Raw genomic sequence first — 21,034 nt, forward strand, 5'->3', positions numbered from 1 at the left:
ATATTATATTAAAAGTAGATATAGACCTTGATCAATCGACTGGAGCCAGCTCAACATCCTTTTTTTAACAGCTTTCTGCTCCCTTTCTCTATAAGGCCGCTATAGGACATATAAAAGCAAAACTAACGAGGTCGCTGTGCCTAACGCTGGAAATAACACTACTTACGCTTCGATACAAGTGAGCTTGGCTCATCACATCGAAGTTCTCTTCGATAATGGATTCTTTGAGACTCACGAGTTGTCCTGGGCTGTAGCAAAGCCCATTGCTGTTACACTCAGCCAGTTCCAATATACTGTCGAACTAACATTCCTAAAAGAAGGATATCTGCAGATTATCCAGCATGAGGCTTGCGCTTGGCGGTCCCTGTGTGGTCTGTTGCTACTTCCTTTTTTTATGATGTCTTGGTTCCTACATATTTTAAACTCTTTGACTTGCGGTGTTACGACGCCTATCAGACAGAACGCTAACCACGACGTAAAACTTCAGCAACGGCGTGAATTCAGCCACTTGTCAGTATTATTTATAAATATATATACGCGTCAATAGCAGACGACGGTTGCCCCTCGCTAAAAAGGTGCACATATCTATACATCCGACAGCTAGATGAGCTAATTCATTGCTGCCACGGTCAGAGGCGGGCATCGTGCACTATGGTTAGAAGCCGAACTTGACAAATCGGTTGTTTCCTTCGTTCGCGTTTTTCCCTGAGTGAGCTCTTGGATCCCGATGTATTGTGCGAGACAACCGAGCGAGTAGCTCACAGTTATCAAATAAGTACGTTAATCGATAACTTTAAAAACGTGATCCTACATCATTTAATAAAGCATCATAGCCCGTTTGTAGGTAGGTTTAGCACGTGTATGTATTTGTAATTTGAATTCACGTTAACGACTAAAAATTACCAGTTCCCCAACGGAATCGTTGTAAAAATTAATACGAGCTACTTTTTCGTTTCTTTTGTATTACGAAATTCTTGTTAGGAATAAATTTCCGATACTCGCTTCACAGTATCTATCTAAATTAAGCATTCCTGTTTTGAAATAACCTTTGTGAAGCCTTGGTAGGTTCGAAAAATACGAACAATATCATACGATTCAAGAATAATTTATAAATATTTAATCTCATATTATTATGGATGAACCAGAAAATTATTCGCAAATCAACATATTTACGAAAGTGATTGATATGGCACGTAAGTCTACTTACCACTCTTAATCAGCTGACATTTTTAGATGGTAAATCCTGTGTCAATGTTTGTTTATACGCAAAGGTTCTTTTTTCTCTGTGCCTTGCCATGTTTGAGAAGCGCACTAACTATGCATCTTCCCCTAGTACAATTGAGTGTATTTAGATTCCAGAAATTGATGGGTTAATTCTTTCAAGTTTCAACCCGACTGTATTGCCAAGGGGAGTTGATTGATTCAATTGGGGTTCATCTGTTTGAGCCATCTCCCTAACACTTAGCAGCCAAGGCTAAATCGCGCCCCTCGCCGCTCGCGCTAGGCGAAGCTCCATATGTCGCGTTCGCGGAACGGCCTCGTTTGAAGAACCAGGAGAGTTTTAGAGAAAGAGAGTTATCGGATGAGTGCCCACAAATATATATAAGCTGGGTCAGCTTTAAAGTAACTACAGTGTTTTTGCGCATTTTGGCGAGTTCGGTTGCTTCATTTTGTCGCTCGTTTTATTGAAGGTGGAACTGTTCTCTGTAAAGATTGCAGTACCATTTCGTTAAAGCGACCCATTGAACCTAGGTTGTCTGTAATTTCTCGCTCGCAAAGTAACGGATAGTTATGGGTGACAGGACAATCAGCCATGGGCAGTCGCCTGTTATTCCGCCCCGAGACAATCTGTATAGCAACTATAACAGACAGAACTTCGTGGTGCTTGAATGCCTCAGAAGTAACGGGCAGTTCCGAGTCGCTCCTCCATACCTGCTGATAAGAGCGTCTGAGTTTTTCATGCAGCAATTGACTAAAGTGGTGCTTTATGGTTCCATATCTACTCCAGTTCGATTTTTTCAAAACCATCTGTGCTTAGATGTATCCATTACTACTCTTGATATTATCCTGTGGTATCTGTCGACTGGACAACAGTTTTACCATGATAATAAACATGTCATCGAAGTATATGCTGCTGCGAAGAGATATGGCTTCAACGACATCATGCAAAAGATGGAGGAGATGATCAACTCGAACATCGAAAACTGCTTACACGATAACAACTTCTTGGATCGTTCGAAGTTTGCCGTGGATGTTGATATGGTGACTGAAGTTTTTGCCCGCCTTCCCTCTGAAGCTACTTACAAATCCAAACTAATGGAACGACTTCATGAGTGGAGCGAAAATGATGCTGAAAAATCGGGAATAGTTACCAAAATTTACAGACTATTATTTCCTGCGCAAAATACACTTTTCATTGGAGAACCGCGACGTGTGCGTCCACGGAGGTCCAGTGGCGTGGCTATTTTCAGTAAGAAAGCATCTGATAACAGCTCTTCTGTGACCTTCCTTCCATCTGGGGTGACTTGCCGTGGGATATGCGAGTTTGCAGAGTCAAGACCAGCTAACGGTTTTATAATGAACGACCAACATTACTTTACGATTGCGGGTAAAATCTACGTACGACGCGTCCGCTCTCAAGAACTACCCCACGAAGTCCCTGTTCTCAGTACCATTGGTCAGCCTTTCGTCAGAACGAGTGTATTTGGCACTGCTGCTTTCTTCTACACTCCAACGGAAGTCTACGCATTTGATGCTCAAAATATGAATCTGGTTAAAATTGCAGAGAACATACGCTTCCGATACAATGACCATACTATACTGAGTTACGATCACAATGAGTGTACGATTGCCGTGGCCATTCAGCCACTCGAACAAGTGTGGACATTCACATACAGGAGAGGTGATACAACAGCCTATCCCTCCTACAGGATGCAAATACCTAAAAATATGAAGCTGATTGGGGGTCATAACGGACTGCTCTACTTCTGCTCTGTTGAAGGTCCCCGGTGGGTATGTGCAGCCTATAGTGGATACGCAGAAATTAAGCGAATCGACCTCGGAGACATCGTCGGTATTTCTGATCATCACATTTGTGACGACTTCGTTTATATGCTCATTTCACGAAAAGATGACAGCGCTATAGAAAGACAACACGTGTATGGCTTAGACTTCAACTTCGGAAAAGTGATATTTAAAAAGTCGTTCAAAAAGCTGGGTCTGCAAGAGGTAGGACGGATGATACCGGTAGTGGCATAAGAGAAATTGTGAACAAATTGTAGTCGGTAGGAGCTAAAACTACACAGATGTAATATTTTGGATAGTCTACTTAGAAGGATGCTAGCGTTTGATAACGGTGTATATTTCCTGTAGGATATACGTGGCTTTTTTTGACCATGAGTAGTAATAGAATTGTATAGTACTAGTTATCCGTAGAGAAAACACTGATTGTTTCATATATTATTTGTACTATATTCCATATATTAGATATGTTAGATCTCATCGGTTAAATATGTGTTCACCTATTTCTCAAATAAAGTGAAATTATTGCTTTGCAGTCTATACCTTTTAATGTTTTCTCTGTGGTTAAATTGCAACTAAAGTGACGCTTTATTTGACTATATCTCTTGAGATACCTGGATAAGGACTGTAGTCGTTGATAAGCGACGAAAACGCTCCTGTAACTCAAAAATAGGATATCTATAGGATTAATGGATCATGGCAGAGTTCCACCCATTTCTATCGAGAAAGGAGGCGGGTTGTTTTGCGTGAGCATATGTTGCGTTTAAAACGTGCCCCTTTACAGTAGAAAATAAGTGTTTGAGTAATGTGGAGGGGAATTATGTTTATAATTGTCATAATAAAGATTCCGAAAGGGCAGCTTAGATGGAGGTTTTTGAAGGTCAAGATTTTCCAATGTCACTGATTTGGCAACGTTTTTTTTAGTGTGTGTTTATATTTAGGTCGTGGCACCAATGAGAAATTGGCGTAAGTCATGTACTCGAGATATCACGTGTTAGTCAGTTCAATTGAAGGCTGTATCAGGACCCTGTAGTTGTAGCAGCAAGTGGGCGTGCTATCGATTTTTGATGTACGTGAATCATTTTATTTGCGAACTTTGATAGATGGGGACACCATCGAATTAAGACGCGCCTGTTTCCATGCTTAACATGTACCCCAACGGAAAGACCAACAAAAGATGGTGTAATCATCCTAAATGTTTTTTTACATTCGTTTAGCTGCCGTCGGAAAATTGCATTTCGAACCTTTTACGCTGAAAATAATAAACTCTCAAAATGTCGTGAATCTACGGTGTGAGAATTATTGTTACTACGTTATTTTGACCACTCAGACGCAGCGACATACCCAACAGGTGGTAGTTATTTAACAGATCGAGGGCAAGTGATCGGGATTCGCTAAGACTCTTAAGAAGTCTGAGAAATGGCATCAGCTATTCCAGTTGTTAGTACTGAGAAAAAAACACCTTAAACCGATACCAAAGTTCATCCGCCCTTAAGATCGAGCCGGGCCATTGACGCTGTGATATGAAAAAATCTTTACAGAATCGTCAAAAGGGCCTACGTTGAACCAAAATGTTAAAGCCTTAATAGCGTCAGATCCTTTACAAAAAGGACCTCACATTAATACTAGACACCAATAATATTAGACTATATATTAGAATGTATATAGGTTAGTTCAATGTAAGGAGCTTCGATTAGATATTCTATTGGGATTTTTGATAGAGTTTACATTTTGGTAGAGATAAAGGGATGTTACAGTAAAATATGTGATTGAAGTTAGTCACCGTAACAGGTTCTATGGTCAAAAAAAAAGCTATTTCGTATGTATCTCGTATATATATGAACAACGCTAGACAGCTACTGGATAAGGAGACATCGTCATTGCGCTGGCAAGGATGAGTTGGTTGATGCTATAGACTTTTTCAACAATATAGTGCATTTAATTTTTTGACAACCCAGACATCGTTGCTCGTTGGCCAGACCCATCGTTCGTGTTCGACTGGAATTAGGTGCGAACATCGAAGAACCCAGAGATTTGCAGGACCCTATCGTGCGACATACATTATACGATGCAGATAACGTGCCAGTAACGTGGACTGGTCAAGTTTATTGTCGTAATATAATTTTTCCTTTTATTTCGACATTTCCGGTTGGCATTTTTTGATGATGTTCCTTGCCAATGTGTGCATTATGGTAGACGGAATTCAATCATGCCTTCCCATTGCCCGCGTAACCAATATACATCAAGAAGCATCGAGATGAATATAAACAAATGGTTCACTATAGTATATCTCTATACGTAGAAATATATTTGATTGGTGTTCACATGTAACAAATGAGTTTACAATGGCAATTGCCGTTGATCCTGATATTTGGCATACAGATGAGATACATTACTAATAGTGATTACTGCAATGGAGGAACCCGCTTAATTGAAAATGAAGTGTTGCACGTAAAATATTAAAAACCGAGTGTTTGTCAAGAGAGCACTCAGTCACCTGATAACTCTCTAAGTCTATCCTTATGTTGACAAATGTCATACCAGCATTTGCATTGACTATGAATTTATTAATCGAGGAATAGAAATGACTTTTGATCGTCCAAGAAGAGTATCTCTACCATCGCTGCTGTAACTGCAATTCAAGGAGATGTAAAAGAAGTGCCCATGTGAATGTACAGGCAATAATAATACTGATAAAGTCAACGATTCTAAGGTATTCATGATACAAGCAGTGAGTTTCCAAAATACTTTGTATTTTGGTTTGAACAAGAATGCTTGAGTTAACTTGCTAACTTTCTATAGATCTGTGTTGTACGCCCGCCCTTACTTGGATGTTTATTATGTATTTAAGATTGTACCTGTTAGCACATAGTTACCCTACTTTTCTACACAAAACAGCTTTAGTCGCATATGTTTCCAATTTTCCTCGAATCCTAGGCTTTCTTATTCCTGATGCCAAAGGTAGACCACAGCCTAAAAAAGTAAAAATGTCACGCTGCCCAGCCGGCATTAACTCCGTGTCCGGGGGTTGGTCTGTTGCACGAACTGCTGTTAGGCTCAATTTAGAGTTAACGGCAACTCCATCGTTGTTCGATTCTCCAAGGCACTGAGTTTTAATTCAAAATCCGCTTTACAGGGCATACGCCACGTAGGTTTGTACGCGAGATAATCTAATACTGTTATAATCCAACTGGCCGATCCCACTGCTAAACGCTAAAAACGATTCCCACAACGAAACAATAACCAAGGAGAAGAAGCCCTTCATGATAAAGACAGCGGTGTACTCGAACATCTGCGAGATAGAAGAGCTCAAAACACTGAGTATTCCGTCAACGAAGGGTAGAGTTTTACAATTATTACAGTCCCGTTGGAAAAAAGCCCGTCGATAGAACCTTGGCAACGATGGCTCAGAACATTATTAAATAAAATGACACTTATAGATCGAGTATAGCTTTCATCATGCCAACTATCATAATCAGTTTCGAACACAAGAGCTCCGTCAGGCAAGTGCAGAAACTCCGTGTAACGAAAACCTTCAGCAGTAGTAGAGAAGGTTCCTGAAACCCCTTCTGAAAGATACCTAGGTAGTGCAAAGTATCACAAGTGAGTCATCAGGGGGTCGTTGAAATAAATAACAATGAGGCGACAGCTTCTACTAGAATCGTCGTCATGAATGCTTGCGATTTTGAGGCGGATCCCATCAAGGTCATTATATTTTGGCCATTTTTTTTTCGCCACTAATCTAAAGAGCATTCTCCCCTACTTCAGCGGCGTTCGCTTTCAGCTTTGACAAACCCGTTTCGTTTGCCATTGTACACGCATTATCGCAATAAAATCTGGGTTACTGATTACAACTTATGACACAGTGAACAATACTTCGGCACACACTAATCTGTATCTACTCCATGATCGGATTCCGTTGAATTTTTTGTAAGATGTTTATCAATACTCTACTTGTATAATCGGCTCGTCACATCGAAACTCTTTTCGACAGTGACTACCTGACACTCGCGAAATGTTCTTGGCTGTAGCAGAGCCTCTTGAGGTAGTAATCGTCTGGTTGGTACATACCGTCCAACCGACACTCTTGAAAAAAGCATACCTACAGGTCGCCTTGCGCCTGCAGGTCGCTATGCGCCCGTTGTCGCTTTTTTTTTTTCATCTATGTTATGGTCTCTTGGTTTCTACATATTTTAAACTACTTAGTTTGCGGTGTCGCGATCGCTGTCGCACAAAACGCTGTCCACGAAATATTTAAACAAACGTTATTGTTATTTATTCCCGTTTTTAAACACGTTCGGACAATTTAACTGTATCGTATTATTGTTTTGTTTATTCAACAATGAGTATGCTCTAAATAGAATATTATTTTTATGGATGAATCAGAAAATTATTCACAAATCTCTATATATGTACGAATGTAACTCCTTGCTAGTGTATTTATTTTAATCAGCTGCCATTTTTGGATGGTAAATCATGTGCCAGACCACAAAGTATTGCCACCAGTATATACATACTTTTAATGTGTTTATATATACATATATAAATATACTCTCTGTGCCTTATCATGCTTCCAAAGCGCACTAATCATGTAATCATGCGTGTTCTCTGAATATAATTGGGTCTTCCAGAAATCAACATATTATTTCTTTCCAATTTCAGCTCAACTGTAAATCGCTAAGGGGGACTGATTGATCCAATCGGGGTTCAACTTTTTGAGTCACCCCCCTTACACTTTTTAGTCGGGACTGAATCACTCCCCTTACCGCTCACACCAGGCGAAGCTTCATATATCGCGTTCGTGGAACGGCCTCGTTTGAAGAACCAGGAGAGTTTCAGAGAAAGAGAGTTATCGGTTGGAGAGCATGTGGTTCATGAGTGCCCGCAAATATATATAAGCTGGGTCAGCTTTAAAGTAATTACAGTGTTTTTGCGCGTTTTGGCGAGTTCGGTTGCTTCATTTTGTCGCTTGTTTTATTGAAGGTGGAACTGTTGTCTGTAAAGATTACGGTACCATTTCGTTGAAGCGACGCATTGAACCTAAGTTGTCGGTAATTTCTCGCTCGCAAAATAACGGATAGTTATGGGTGACAGGACAATCATCCATGGGCAGTCGCCTGTTATTCCGCTCCGAAACAATTTGTATGGTGACTACAATAGACAGGACTTCGTGGTGCTTGAATGCCTCAGAAGTAACGGGCAGTTCCGAGTAGCTCCCCCATATCTACTGATAAGAGCATCTGAGTTTTTCATGCAGCAGTTGACTAAAGTGGCGCTTTATGGCTCCATATCTACTTCAGTTCGATTTTTTCAAAACCGTCTATACTTAGATGTATCCATTACTACTCTTGATATTATTCTGTGGTATCTGTCTACTGGACAACAATTTTACCACGATAATAAACATGTCATCGAAGTATATGCTGCTGCGAAGAGATATGGCTTCACCAACATCATGCAAAAGATGGAAGAAATGATCAACTCGAACATCGAAAACTGCTTGCATGATAACGACTTCTTGGATCGCTCGAAGTTTGCTGTGGATGTTGATATGGTGGCTGAAGTCTTTGCCCGGCTTCCCTCTGAAGCTATTTACAAATCCAAACTAATGGAACGACTTAATGAGTGGAGCGAAAATGATGCTGAAAAATCGGGAATAGTTACCAAAATTTACAGAGTATTATTTCCTGCGCAAAGTACACTTTTCACTGGAGAACCGCGACGTGTGCGTCCACGGAGGTCCAGTGGCGTAGCTATTTTCAGTAAGAAGCCATCTAATAATAGCTCTTCTGTGACGTTCCTTCCGTCTGGGGTGACTTGCCGTGGGATATGCGAGTCTGCAAAGTTAACACCAGCTAGCGGTTTCATAATGAACGACCAACATTACTTTACGATTGCGGGTAAAGTCTACGTACGACGCGTCCGCTCTCAAGAACTACCCCACGAAGTCCGCGTTCTCAGTACCATTGGTCAGCCTTTCGTCAGAACGAATGTATTTGGCACTGCTGCTTTCTTCTACACTCCAACGGAAGTCTACGCATTTGACGCTCAAAATATGAATCTGGTTAAAATTGCGGAGAACATACGCTTCCGATACAACGACCATACTATACTGAGTTACGACCACAATGAGTGTACGATTGCCGTGGCCATTCAGCCACTCGAACAAGTGTGGACATTCACATACAGGAGAGGTGATACAACAGCCTATCCCTCCTACAGAATGCAAATACCTAAAAATATGAAGCTGATTGGGGGTCATAACGGGCTGCTCTACTTCTGCTCTATTGAAGGTCCCCGGTGGGTATGTGCGGCCTATAGTGGGTACGCAGAGATAAAGCAAATCGACCTCGGAGACATCGTCGGTATTTCTGATCATCACATTTGTGACGACTTCGTTTATATGCTCATTTCAAGAAAAGATGATAGCGCTATAGAGAGACAACACGTGTATGGCTTAGACTTCAACTTCGGAAAAGTGATATTTAAAAAGTCGTTCAAAAAGCTGGGTCTGCAAGAGGCAGGACGGATGATACCGGTAGTGGCATAAGAGAAATCGTGAACAAATTGTAGCCGGTAGGAGCTAAAACTACACAGATGTGATATTTTGGATTGTCTATTCAGAAGGTTTACAAGAACGCTAGCGTTCGATAACGGTGTATGTTTCCTGTAGGAGATACGTGGCTTTTTTTGACCATGAGTAGTAATAGAATTATATAGTACTAGTCATCCGTAAAGAAAACACTGATTGTTTTATATATTATTTGTATTTTATTCCATATATTAGAAATGTTAGATCTCATCGGTTAAATATGTATTTACCTATTTATTAAATAAAGTGAAATTATTGTTTGCAGCCTACACGTTTTAATATTTTCTCTGTGGTTAAATTGCAACTAAAGTGGCGCTTTATTTGACTATATCTCTTGAGATACCTGGATAAGGACTGTAGTTGTTGACAACCGACGAAAGCGCTCCTGTGACTCAAAAATAGGATATCTATGGGATTAGTGGATCACGGCAGAGTTCAACCCATTTCTATCGAGAAAGGAGGCGGATTGTTTTGTATGAGCATATGTTGCGTTTATACATTTAAAACGTGCCCCTTTACAGTATAAAAATAAACATTCTTTTTTAACTGGTTTAGTTCAGATATTTTCAGATCAGCCCGACAGAAACGTATATCAATAAGCAAACCCTGTTATATTAGTTCTGTTGCAATCGTCAATATAAATCAGTAGCATTTTCCGACATGTGAAACATCTTAATTTATCGATAAACTCCTCCGAAGGCAGCACCTGTTTCAAAGTACAGAGTACCTTGGACAATTCTTTGAAGAAGAAATTTGGGTCAGATATTTCAACCGTGTAGTCTGAGTAAGTTTATTAATTAACTCCTAGAACGTGAAACCCTGACCGGAGATAAAGGCTCTGTCGAATGCTGCGACCTTCTAGGGTTCTAGAATTGAGCCTTCACCTTCCCACAATGCCTCCAGGCTTCAAGTTGTAAACCAAGCGTGAAAGTAATTTACGATTAAAGAAACAACATGGTTCAAATTGTGCGAGAGAGAACGGCTGAAACTAATGTAACTTCCATACAGAAAATACTGGTGCTTTACGTTTATGGCTATGTCATTATAGGCCGAAAGGAACATCAAACAAATTATGGCGAAGCTGACCGCTGTCGAAAAATCTGCGGTCTTGATTAATACGAATTACTGTAAGAGCATAGGAATCGTGGTAACCGTAATTCCGAAATTTCAAATCAACTACAAATTCAATAGTATTGTCGAGCGCACAAAAGGACCACGTGTGAAATAAACCACCAACGCCATTAAAGAATACTTCGAAAATCTTATCGAAACAGTTCCAGGTCAGCTTAGGATCCATTCGCTGGGTTGCGGTAAAACGACATAAAACAAAGGTACAGAGGAATCTTGTAATGTTGATGAGTACTACAGTTAGGAATGTAAGTTCAAGCTTTTCACTACCAAAGGTGATCCCTTGATGTGAAGGCCGATAGGCTGCGAATAGTTGCTCATAAACTGCGAAAGTGCAGTTGCTCATAAGGAGGAAAAGCAAGACGATTATTCAGCCTATTCTACATCGAAGTCGGAAGCTGCAACTGGCGGAACCGAACAATATCGAGTGTTGGATCGGTAACACCATAAGCATCAATATCTGCTTCGTATTTGCTAGCAAAGCCATTTTAATTACGAGTTTAGGTCAGTATCTGTTTTATTTAATGAAGAAATACTTAATGGTAGTATGGGTAATTAATATTTATTTAGCTTCTTGTATCAGTAGTCGAGTACCCGATAATTACTTACGGGGATCACAGTTAGTTGTCCATATTGTTGTTTTATCAAAATTTACCGTTCCATTTTATTATGAGATTACTAACGGCATGTAACGTACTTTATTTTTACGTTAGTAGAACCTTATAGAAATAGGCATGGAATAATCGTCGAAGTAAGTTGCGTGTTTTCTTTATCGTTCGAGTCTGATCTAGACCGCCATTAACAGACTACTTTATTTTTCCATTTACACGAAAGAGGTCCGCCTTCTTCTGGACTTACTTTCAGCCTTGGACGACTTGTTCTGATGGTGGCCGTGGTAGTTATATTATAGCGCCTGTAGAGTCTTCCATCTGTTAGAACATATACTTTTATCACAAATAAAATTTTACTGAATAAGTGACAGCGGGCAAACTGGACTGAGCTTTACTATAACATGAGCAAGGCTTGTACTGTAACAATACACATAAAGGTAACATTGATGTGTTTCTGCATTCATGATTCAAATTGTTTTATAATCTCTGTTTTTTTTTTTGTAAATCAGTGTTTGAAGAATGTAACGTAGCATATTTTTATTAAGCATCGCCAACGAAGATTGCATTTCTTAATGGTCATATGGCGACGTTGATATGGTAACTCATATAAACCTTCATTTGAAGTCAATATCTTTGAGCGGAACTCTCCTGGCAACACTTTTTGCGTGTTGATACTCTGCACGAATCAATAATCATTTTTTTTTAATGAGGAGTGTCAAACTAGCCCGGCGCGATCTTGAGGGCGGATGAACTTTGGTATCGGTTTAAAGTGTTCTTTTCTCAGTACGAACAACTGGAATAGCTGGTGCCATTTCCCGAACTTCTTAAGAGTTTTAGTGAATCCCGACCACTTGCCCTCGATCTGTTAAATAACTACCACCTGTTGGGTATGTCGCTGCGTCTGAGTGGTCAAAATAACGTAGTAACAATAATTCTCACACCGTAGATGCACGACATTTTGAGAGTTTATTATTTTCAGCGTAAAAGGTTCGAAATGCAATTTTCCGACGGCAGCTAAACGAATGTAAAAAAACATTTAGGATGATTACACCATCTTTTGTTGGTCTTTCCGTTGGGGTACATGTTAAGCATGGAAACAGGCGCGTCTTAATTCGATGGTGTCCCCATCTATCAAAGTTCGCAAATAAAATGATTCACGTACGTCAGAAATCGATAGCACGCCCACTTGCTGCTACAACTACAGGGTCCTGATACAGCCTTCAATTGAACTGACTAACACATGATATCTCGAATACATGACTTACGCCAATTTCTCATTGGTGCCACGACCTAAATATAAACACACACTAAAAAAAACGTTGCCAAACCAGTGACATTGGAAAATCTTGACCTTCAAAAAATCCCCATCTAAGCTGCCCTTTTGGAATCCTCATTATGACAATTATAAACACAATTCTCCTCCACATTACTCAAACACTTACTTTCTACTGTAAAAGGGCACGTTTTAAATGTATAAACGCAATATGCTCACGCAAAACAACCCGCCTCCTTTCTCGACAGAAATGGGTTGAACTCTGCCGTGATCCACTAATCCCATAGATATCCTATTTTTGAGTTACAGGAGCGCTTTCGTCGATTATCAATGACTACAGTCCTTATCCAGGTAACTCAAGAGATATAGTCAAATAAAACGTCACTTTGGTTGCAATTTAACCATAGAAAAAACATTAAAAGGTATAGACTGCAAAACAATAATTTCACTTTATTTGAGAAATAGGTGAACACATATTTAACCGATGAGATCTAACATTTCTAATAATATAAGGAATATAATACAAATATTATATATATATAGAACAATCAGTGTTTTCTCTACGGATGACTAGTACTATATAATTCTATTACTACTCATGGTCAAAAAAAGCCACATATCTCCTACAGGAAATATACACCGTTATCGAACGCTAACGTTCTTATAATCCTTCTGAATAGACTATCCAAAGTATTACATCTGTGTACTTTTAGCTCCTACCGACTACAATTTGTTCACAATTTCTCTTATGCCACTACCGGTATCATCCGTCCTACCTCTTGCAGACCCAGCTTTTTGAACGACTTTTTAAATATCACTTTTCCGAAATTGAAGTCTAAGCCATACACGTGTTGTCTCTCTATAGCGCTATCATCTTTTCGTGAAATGAGCATATAAACGAAGTCGTCACAAATATGATGATCAGAAATACCGACGATGTCTCCGAGGTCGATTCGCTTAATCTCTGCGTATCCACTATAGGCTGCACATACCCACCGGGGACCTTCAACAGAGCAGAAGTAGAGCAGTCCGTTATGACCCCCAATCAGCTTCATATTTTTAGGTATTTGCATCCTGTAGGAGGGATAGGCTGTTGTATCACCTCTCCTGTATGTGAATGTCCACACTTGTTCGAGTGGCTGAATGGCCACGGCAATCGTACACTCATTGTGATCGTAACTCAGTATAGTATGGTCATTGTATCGGAAGCGTATGTTCTCTGCAATTTTAACCAGATTCATATTTCGAGCATCAAATGCGTAGACTTCCGTTGGAGTGTAGAAGAATGCAGCAGTGCCAAGTACATTCGTTCTGACGAAAGGCTGACCAATGGTACTGAGAACAGGGACTTCGTGGGGTAGTTCTTGAGAGCGGACGCGTCGTACGTAGACTTTACCCGCAATCGTAAAGTAATGTTGATCGTTCATTATAAAACCGCTAGCTGGTGTTGACTCTGCAGACTCGCATATCCCACGGCAAGTCACCCCAGATGGAAGGAAGGTCACAGAAGAGCTATTATTAGATGTCTTCTTACTGAAAATAGCCACGCCACTGGACCTACGTGGACGCACACGTCGCGGTTCTCCAATGAAAAGTGTATTTTGCGCAGGAAATAATATTCTGTAAATTTTGGTAGCTACTCCCGATTTTTCAGCATCATTTTCGCTCCACTCATGAAGTCGTTCCATTAGTTTGGATTTGTAAGTAGCTTCAGAGGGAAGGCGGGCAAAAACTTCAGTCACCATATCAACATCCACGGCAAACTTCGAACGATCCAAGAAGTTGTTATCGTGTAGGCAGTTTTCGATGTTCGAGTTGATCATCTCCTCCATCTTTTGCATGATGTCGTTGAAGCCATATCTCTTCGCAGCAGCATATACTTCGATGACATGTTTATTATCATGGTAAAACTGTTGTCCAGTCGACAGATACCACAGGATAATATCAAGAGTAGTAATGGATACATCTAAGCACAGATGGTTTTGAAAAAATCGAACTGGAGTAGTAATGGATACATCTAAGCACAGATGGTTTTGAAAAAATCGAACTGGAGTAGATATGGAACCATAAAGCACCACTTTAGTCAATTGCTGCATGAAAAACTCAGACGCTCTTATCAGAAGATATGGGGGAGCGACTCGGAACTGCCCGTTGCTTCTGAGGCATTCAAGCACCACGAGGTCTTGTCTATTGTAGTTACTATATAAATTATCTTGGGGCGGAATAGCAGGTGACTGTCCATGGCTAATTGTCCTGTCACCCATCCTAACTATCCGTTACTTTGCGAGCGAGAAATTACAGACAACTTAGGTTCGATGCGTCGCTTCAATGAAATGGTACCGCAATCTTTACAGAAAACAGTTCCACCTTCAATAAAACAAGCGACAAAATGAAGCAACTGAAATCGCCAAAATGCGCAAAAACACTGTAGTTACTTTAAAGCTGACCCAGTCTATATATATTTGTGGGCACTCATGAACCACATGCTCTTCAACCGATAACTCTCTTTCTCTAAAACTCTGCTGGTTCTTCAAACGAGGCCGTTCCACGAACGCGACATATGGAGCTTCGCCTGGCGCAGGCGGCGAGGGGCGCGATTTAGCCTTGGCTGCTAAGTGTTAGGGAGATGGCTCAAACAGATGAACCCCAATTGAATCAATCAACTCCCCTTGGCAATACAGTCGGGTTGAAACTTGAAAGAATTAACCCATCAATTTCTGGAATCTAAATACACTCAATTGTACTAGGGGAAGATGCATAGTTAGTGCGCTTCTCAAACATGGCAAGGCACAGAGAAAAAAGAACCTTTGCGTATAAACAAACATTGACACAGGATTTACCATCTAAAAATGTCAGCTGATTAAGAGTGGTAAGTAGACTTACGTGCCATATCAATCACTTTCGTAAATATGTTGATTTGCGAATAATTTTCTGGTTCATCCATAATAATATGAGATTAAATATTTATAAATTATTCTTGAATCGTATGATATTGTTCGTATTTTTCGAACCTACCAAGGCTTCACAAAGGTTATTTCAAAACAGGAATGCTTAATTTAGATAGATACTGTGAAGCGAGTATCGGAAATTTATTCCTAACAAGAATTTCGTAATACAAAAGAAACGAAAAAGTAGCTCGTATTAATTTTTACAACGATTCCGTTGGGGAACTGGTAATTTTTAGTCGTTAACGTGAATTCAAATTACAAATACATACACGTGCTAAACCTACCTACAAACGGGCTATGATGCTTTATTAAATGACATAGGATCACGTTTTTAAACTTATGGATTAACTTACCTATTTGATAACTGTGAGCTGCTGGCTCGGTTGTCTCGTACAATATATAGGGATCCAAGAGCTCACTCAGGGAAAAACGTGAACGAAGGAAACAACCGATTTGTCAAGTTCGGCTTCTAACCATAGTGCACGATGCCCGCCTCTGACCGTGGCAGCAATGAATTAGCTCATCTAGCTGTCGGATGTATAGATATGTAAACCTTTTTAGCGAGGGGCAACCGTCGTCTGCTATTTGCGCATATATATATTCATATAAGAATACTCTATATATATATGTATATATATATATATATATATATATATCATTGAACTGACACATGGCTGTGTCCACGGCGTGGTCAGCATTCTGCCTAACAGGGACAACTTTAGGATTTTTTTAAAATATGTAAAAACCAAGACATTAGTAGTACAACAAGTAGATTAAAAAAAAAGAAAGAAGTGACAACAGGCACATAGGGACTCGCAGACCTAAGACAGCTTGTAGGTATGTTTCTTTTAAGAGTGTCAGTTCGATGGTCGTACAAGCCAATCGATCACTACCTCAATGAACTCTGCTACAGCCAAGAGCATTTCGCATGTGTCAAGTAATCCACTGTCGAAAAAAATTTCGATATGATCAGTAATAAAGTATTAATTAATAAACAACTTACAAAAAATTCAACGGAATTCGATTTTGCATGATGTTGGCAAATACCTCTTCGCAGTAGCGTACCTTAGCATCGATGGTTTTGAAAAACTCGAACTGAAGTATATATATAACGTCAGCTGTTGCACGAAGAACTTGAACACACGCAAAAAAAGATGTGAGGGGGATACTCGAACCTGCTCGTCTTTTTTGAGGACTCTCAAGCACTACGAAGCTTTGTAGTAATCATATGAATAGTTATTGAGATCTGGAGCTGAAATCACAAACGACTATCTGTGGCTGAGTGTTTTTTTGAGTGTGACAGAGCTAATAATAAAACTTTACTTTTCCTGACGATATATCATTTTGAGCTTTCCTGTCTTGAAAATATTCGACTACATCGCTACTTTCGTCATTGAAGTTCTTCTTCCACTTGGTCTTGTCGCGAATCCAGCCTTGAAAAATATCGGCTCAAAATTATTTATTTTCCAAGTAAGCAGCACAACTCATTGCCTTCAGAGTTCCCGGACAAAGAAGTTGTTCAAGTTTTTCTTAGCGTTTGTCTTAGAGATCATCATCCGGCATTTTCCCTGTTATATTCTTGCAGACCTTCGTAGCATCTGAATAATTCTAAACCTGCATTTCTCTTTCATCAACTTACCGAAGTCTTTCGGCATCTGGAATTGGTACAGGTGAGCTACTTGTTTACAATTTTAGAAGTAAGTTTTTGTCGTTGATCGGTTCGTGATGGACATAGCGCCAACCGGTTTCACCAGTTCAACCCAGAAAATTAAGCACTTCTTTTTTGGTATCGGTCCTGCGTCGTAAAATCTATTCTAAAGGTAAGTGGTAAAAAGTTCGTTTTTCATCTTGGTGCACAACTTTCCTATTTTTTTTAAAACTTTTTTTTTTATCTATATCCAAAGCGAAATTTACTTTGGCTATCAGTTCAAATAAGTTCAATTTGTCTGCGCGTTCAACCTCCGACATATTGCCTCTATCCAAAACGTTGATTATATTTACAATTGTGAGGCCAGTTTCATGCGTTATTGCTAACACTGAACCGGTAGAAAAGATGACAGAGATTCAGTCATTTCTAGGCACGTATCAAGGCGAATTATTGTTCAATTTTACTAACGTTTGCTAAACACTTAATTTTCATCTAATTACTAAATGCATAAAAGATCGGAGAACAAACACGTACAACTTTGTTGAAACAATTTGCGTTATATGTTCTCATGCTCAACTGGTAGGACCTATAACAAGGTAAGACCATAATTATTTAAATTTGTAAAAATATAAAGGTCCGATTGATTACGTTTATTGCTATCGTTTTATTGTTAGCTGATAGGACAAGCTAAGCCTCTTGAAAATCTTAAGCTTTACAATATGTTTCATTGAAGCTGCGGATAAGAAAGTAACTAAACTAATTATTCGAATTATCTCAGTTTTGGTTTAGTTTTTATCCGTTTAGCCCATCCCGTGTTATACCAGCCCATCTTCCACTGTTGCTTGTTAACGCGCTTCTCTAATTCGCCCTTTATTATAGAAGACCAGGCTGTAATACTGTCAATTTTCTTAAAAAAAACACATTTTTATCTTTACTAGGGTTCCATGAATATAAACGTGCCTTTTCTGTACGCAAACATTTGAATCTCTTTGATAATTTTTCAAAGTACAGCGATAGTGTACATATTTTTATCATGGATTGGTATCCTAAAACTGTTGCGACGGAACTATTTTGACTTTTAACATCAATTCGATGGTGGAGTGGGTTTAAGCGAGACTATAACGTAGAGGCCTCTGGTTCAAGCTCTAGCAAATTTTTTTTCAAGTTAAAAAAAAGTTACTTTTTAAATCTATTCCGATTAATCATTTTTTACAACTATATCCTCAATGTTACCTCGCTATACGTCTTTACGGGATATCATAGCACTACCTAGTATGATAGGGTACCCATAATGAGTCCTCACCGTACCACAAGCGCTATCGTTCTTTGCGGGCATTTCAGCGTAGAATGGTGTCAGCCCTTCCATAAAGAAAGACAATTTGCCAAAAAATATTCTGCTTAACATCTACAAAACCCGGTGGAGAGGTAGCACAAGCGCGTTTGAGGGCGGGGGTGGGGGTGACATCCGATTGCGTCATTGTTCAGATCAAATATTGTGCATGTTTGCACGTATAAGTTTGATACACGTAGGTCTCGTGCTTGATCAATGCTATGGATGTTCGCTTGGCGACGTGCACTATTCAGAGGCACATCGTTTAAAACGGCTGCAGTTTCCAATAAAACGCATAATGTATTGTATAGACAGTTTATGTATATTTTTATCTATATGCAGTTTATATATATTGTATAGACAGTAGTATGTACAACAGTTTGTGAACTTTTACTTCGAATTTATAGATGTTTTTTCTTCGAACCGACATACGTGTTTTGATTATTTAAACTGGTAAATACTGCCGTTTTCTGTGTAATATCTAATCTAGCTGTTAGTAATACCGAAAAGACTGTCAGCCACTATTAATGAAGGCTAGCGTCATTTAACAACATACGTTTGATACGTGTGAAACGTGATCCAGACCCTAAAGAGAAAAGGTATTAACGCGCGACTTTATCAGGCCAGCACTCTCGTGCGATAAGCCGTTCTTAGCACGAATACCTGTGGACAAAGCAGACAGAGTTTTTCAGATTGAGCACAACACAGATTCTACGGCGGGGAGTCAGCCAAGACCAGTAACGCTAAAAGGAACATGACTTTATGATACCGTTGTGGTAACGTGTTTGCTCATGGAAGCATTTGTTTCAATACGACAGAAAGAACAGGAGTAGTCCCCGTGAAGGGAACTCAGCGTCTTAGACGTCTGCGGGCACCTGCCGAATGTAAACTGTTACATACGAGCTACAATGCTCACACCAATGGACAGATCGTCTCCACAACGGGACTCATTATAAAGGAAATATCGACCATAAAATACCGTGCGGCTATACGAACTGGCTGAATTGGTATTTTCAGTGTTTAGACATTTATGTAGAATCAAATTTACGCATAAAAAATAGCAAAAACGATCGTCCGGAATCAGAATTTGTGCTACCTTCCTTTTAAAAAATGTCAGGATGCTTGTCTTTACCTAGCAATGCCTAATTCAAAAGATCGTACTAGACGCGCGTCAACAATCACCTTTGTACAATTTTCATATTTGGGCACAGTGACAACGCAGTGAAATCGTCTGGCGACTGTAAACAATATTCGACGCCACCAAGGCTTTCCTGAGAGCTTGAATTAAAGAAATTCGGGATGACGCTTATATCCGAGGTGAACTTCATTTTGGAGATGGTCTTGATGAATATGAAGAGCTTCGTTATCTCAGCGGCCAGACCTGGAACAAATTTTGCAATGCTTGTTGGTGGACAGCAAAGATGACAGCAAAAAAAAGGTCCTTAGTCTCCTGGGTGACATGAATGAAACAAATTTTACTTTGAACTAATAAATATGAAACATCGACCGTGTAAAATTGCAAATACGTATTTACCTGATAACGATTGCAAAGAACAGGAACACTTCGTCGAGTTGCTAGGAAAAATGCGAGTCCGGGTTTTACATCGTGAACTTTGGGAAGGACTTCAAGAAAACCGAAAAAGAAAATACGTAGATACCAACAACTTAATTAAACTGTTACTTTGCTATGGAGCTTTAACCGAAAAGACGGTTTTTGTGCTGTTTACCTCAAGGGCCCTTAGATGGACAAGTTTAAAGTTTCGTCTTCTAATATAATCCTTATGCTACGCAATGGGATCGAAGTAAGGAAGAACTTCCGGTGGAAAGAGTCGTACGAATTCAAGTATTTTGAGAGCAAACAACCTAAGATGGTGAACATTTCGAAGGCCAAATGCCATTTGGTCGTTGCCAATCCATCGACGAAAAAGAGTGTATTGATGAGATCATAGCTAAGATGGCGGCCTCACAAATGACTCAAGCTATTAAATCAATTTTGAGGATGTAATTTAAACGATGTCAAAATTCAAAGTCTAATATAAATACAGGAGTGTCATATGTAAGCGATCCGTAAGAAGAAACTCTTAACTACTGATAAAGGAGATTTCGAAGACCATCCTGAAAAGGTTTGTAATTCGCGTAAAGTACTGGACGTAATTCACATTGATATCGGCGATAAAGGAACTGTGAATGTGGCCGATATATTGCGATGTCGTGCACTAATCTCTCAGGCCAAATGGGACCAATTAGGAGCATCATAAATCGACCATTCCATTTCGCTATTAGTACTATACAAGCTTTCAGCGGAACGTGCATCAAGCCTTGAACGAGTTGCGTTTATGATGGCCACTGAACACGTATTACAGCTACTCCAAACCCTTTTATAGGTTATAGCATGTGCTTTATTGCGAACAAAGTTTGATTGGGTCACAGGACTGCGAGGCGGCCAGATTTCTATGATAATACGGATAACTAGTAGAATTTTG

General features: G+C 39.6%; 1 protein-coding gene across 1 annotated transcript; it reads left to right on the forward strand.

Annotated features, from left to right (window-relative positions):
- Positions 1 to 618: 618 nt before the first annotated feature.
- LOC147755787 (uncharacterized) lies at positions 619 to 9,871 on the forward strand. The gene is made up of 2 exons (XM_086987768.1): positions 619 to 775; positions 7,684 to 9,871. Exon 2 carries the CDS (start codon positions 8,105 to 8,107, stop codon positions 9,569 to 9,571), a length of 1,467 nt encoding a protein of 488 aa, XP_086843894.1. The 5' UTR covers positions 619 to 775; positions 7,684 to 8,104; the 3' UTR covers positions 9,572 to 9,871.
- The last annotated feature ends 11,163 nt before the right edge of the window (positions 9,872 to 21,034 follow it).

This window comes from Varroa destructor, unplaced genomic scaffold (genome assembly GCF_002443255.2).
Source record: "Varroa destructor unplaced genomic scaffold, Vdes_3.0 BEIS01000004.1, whole genome shotgun sequence".
Lineage (NCBI taxonomy): Eukaryota > Metazoa > Arthropoda > Arachnida > Mesostigmata > Varroidae > Varroa > Varroa destructor.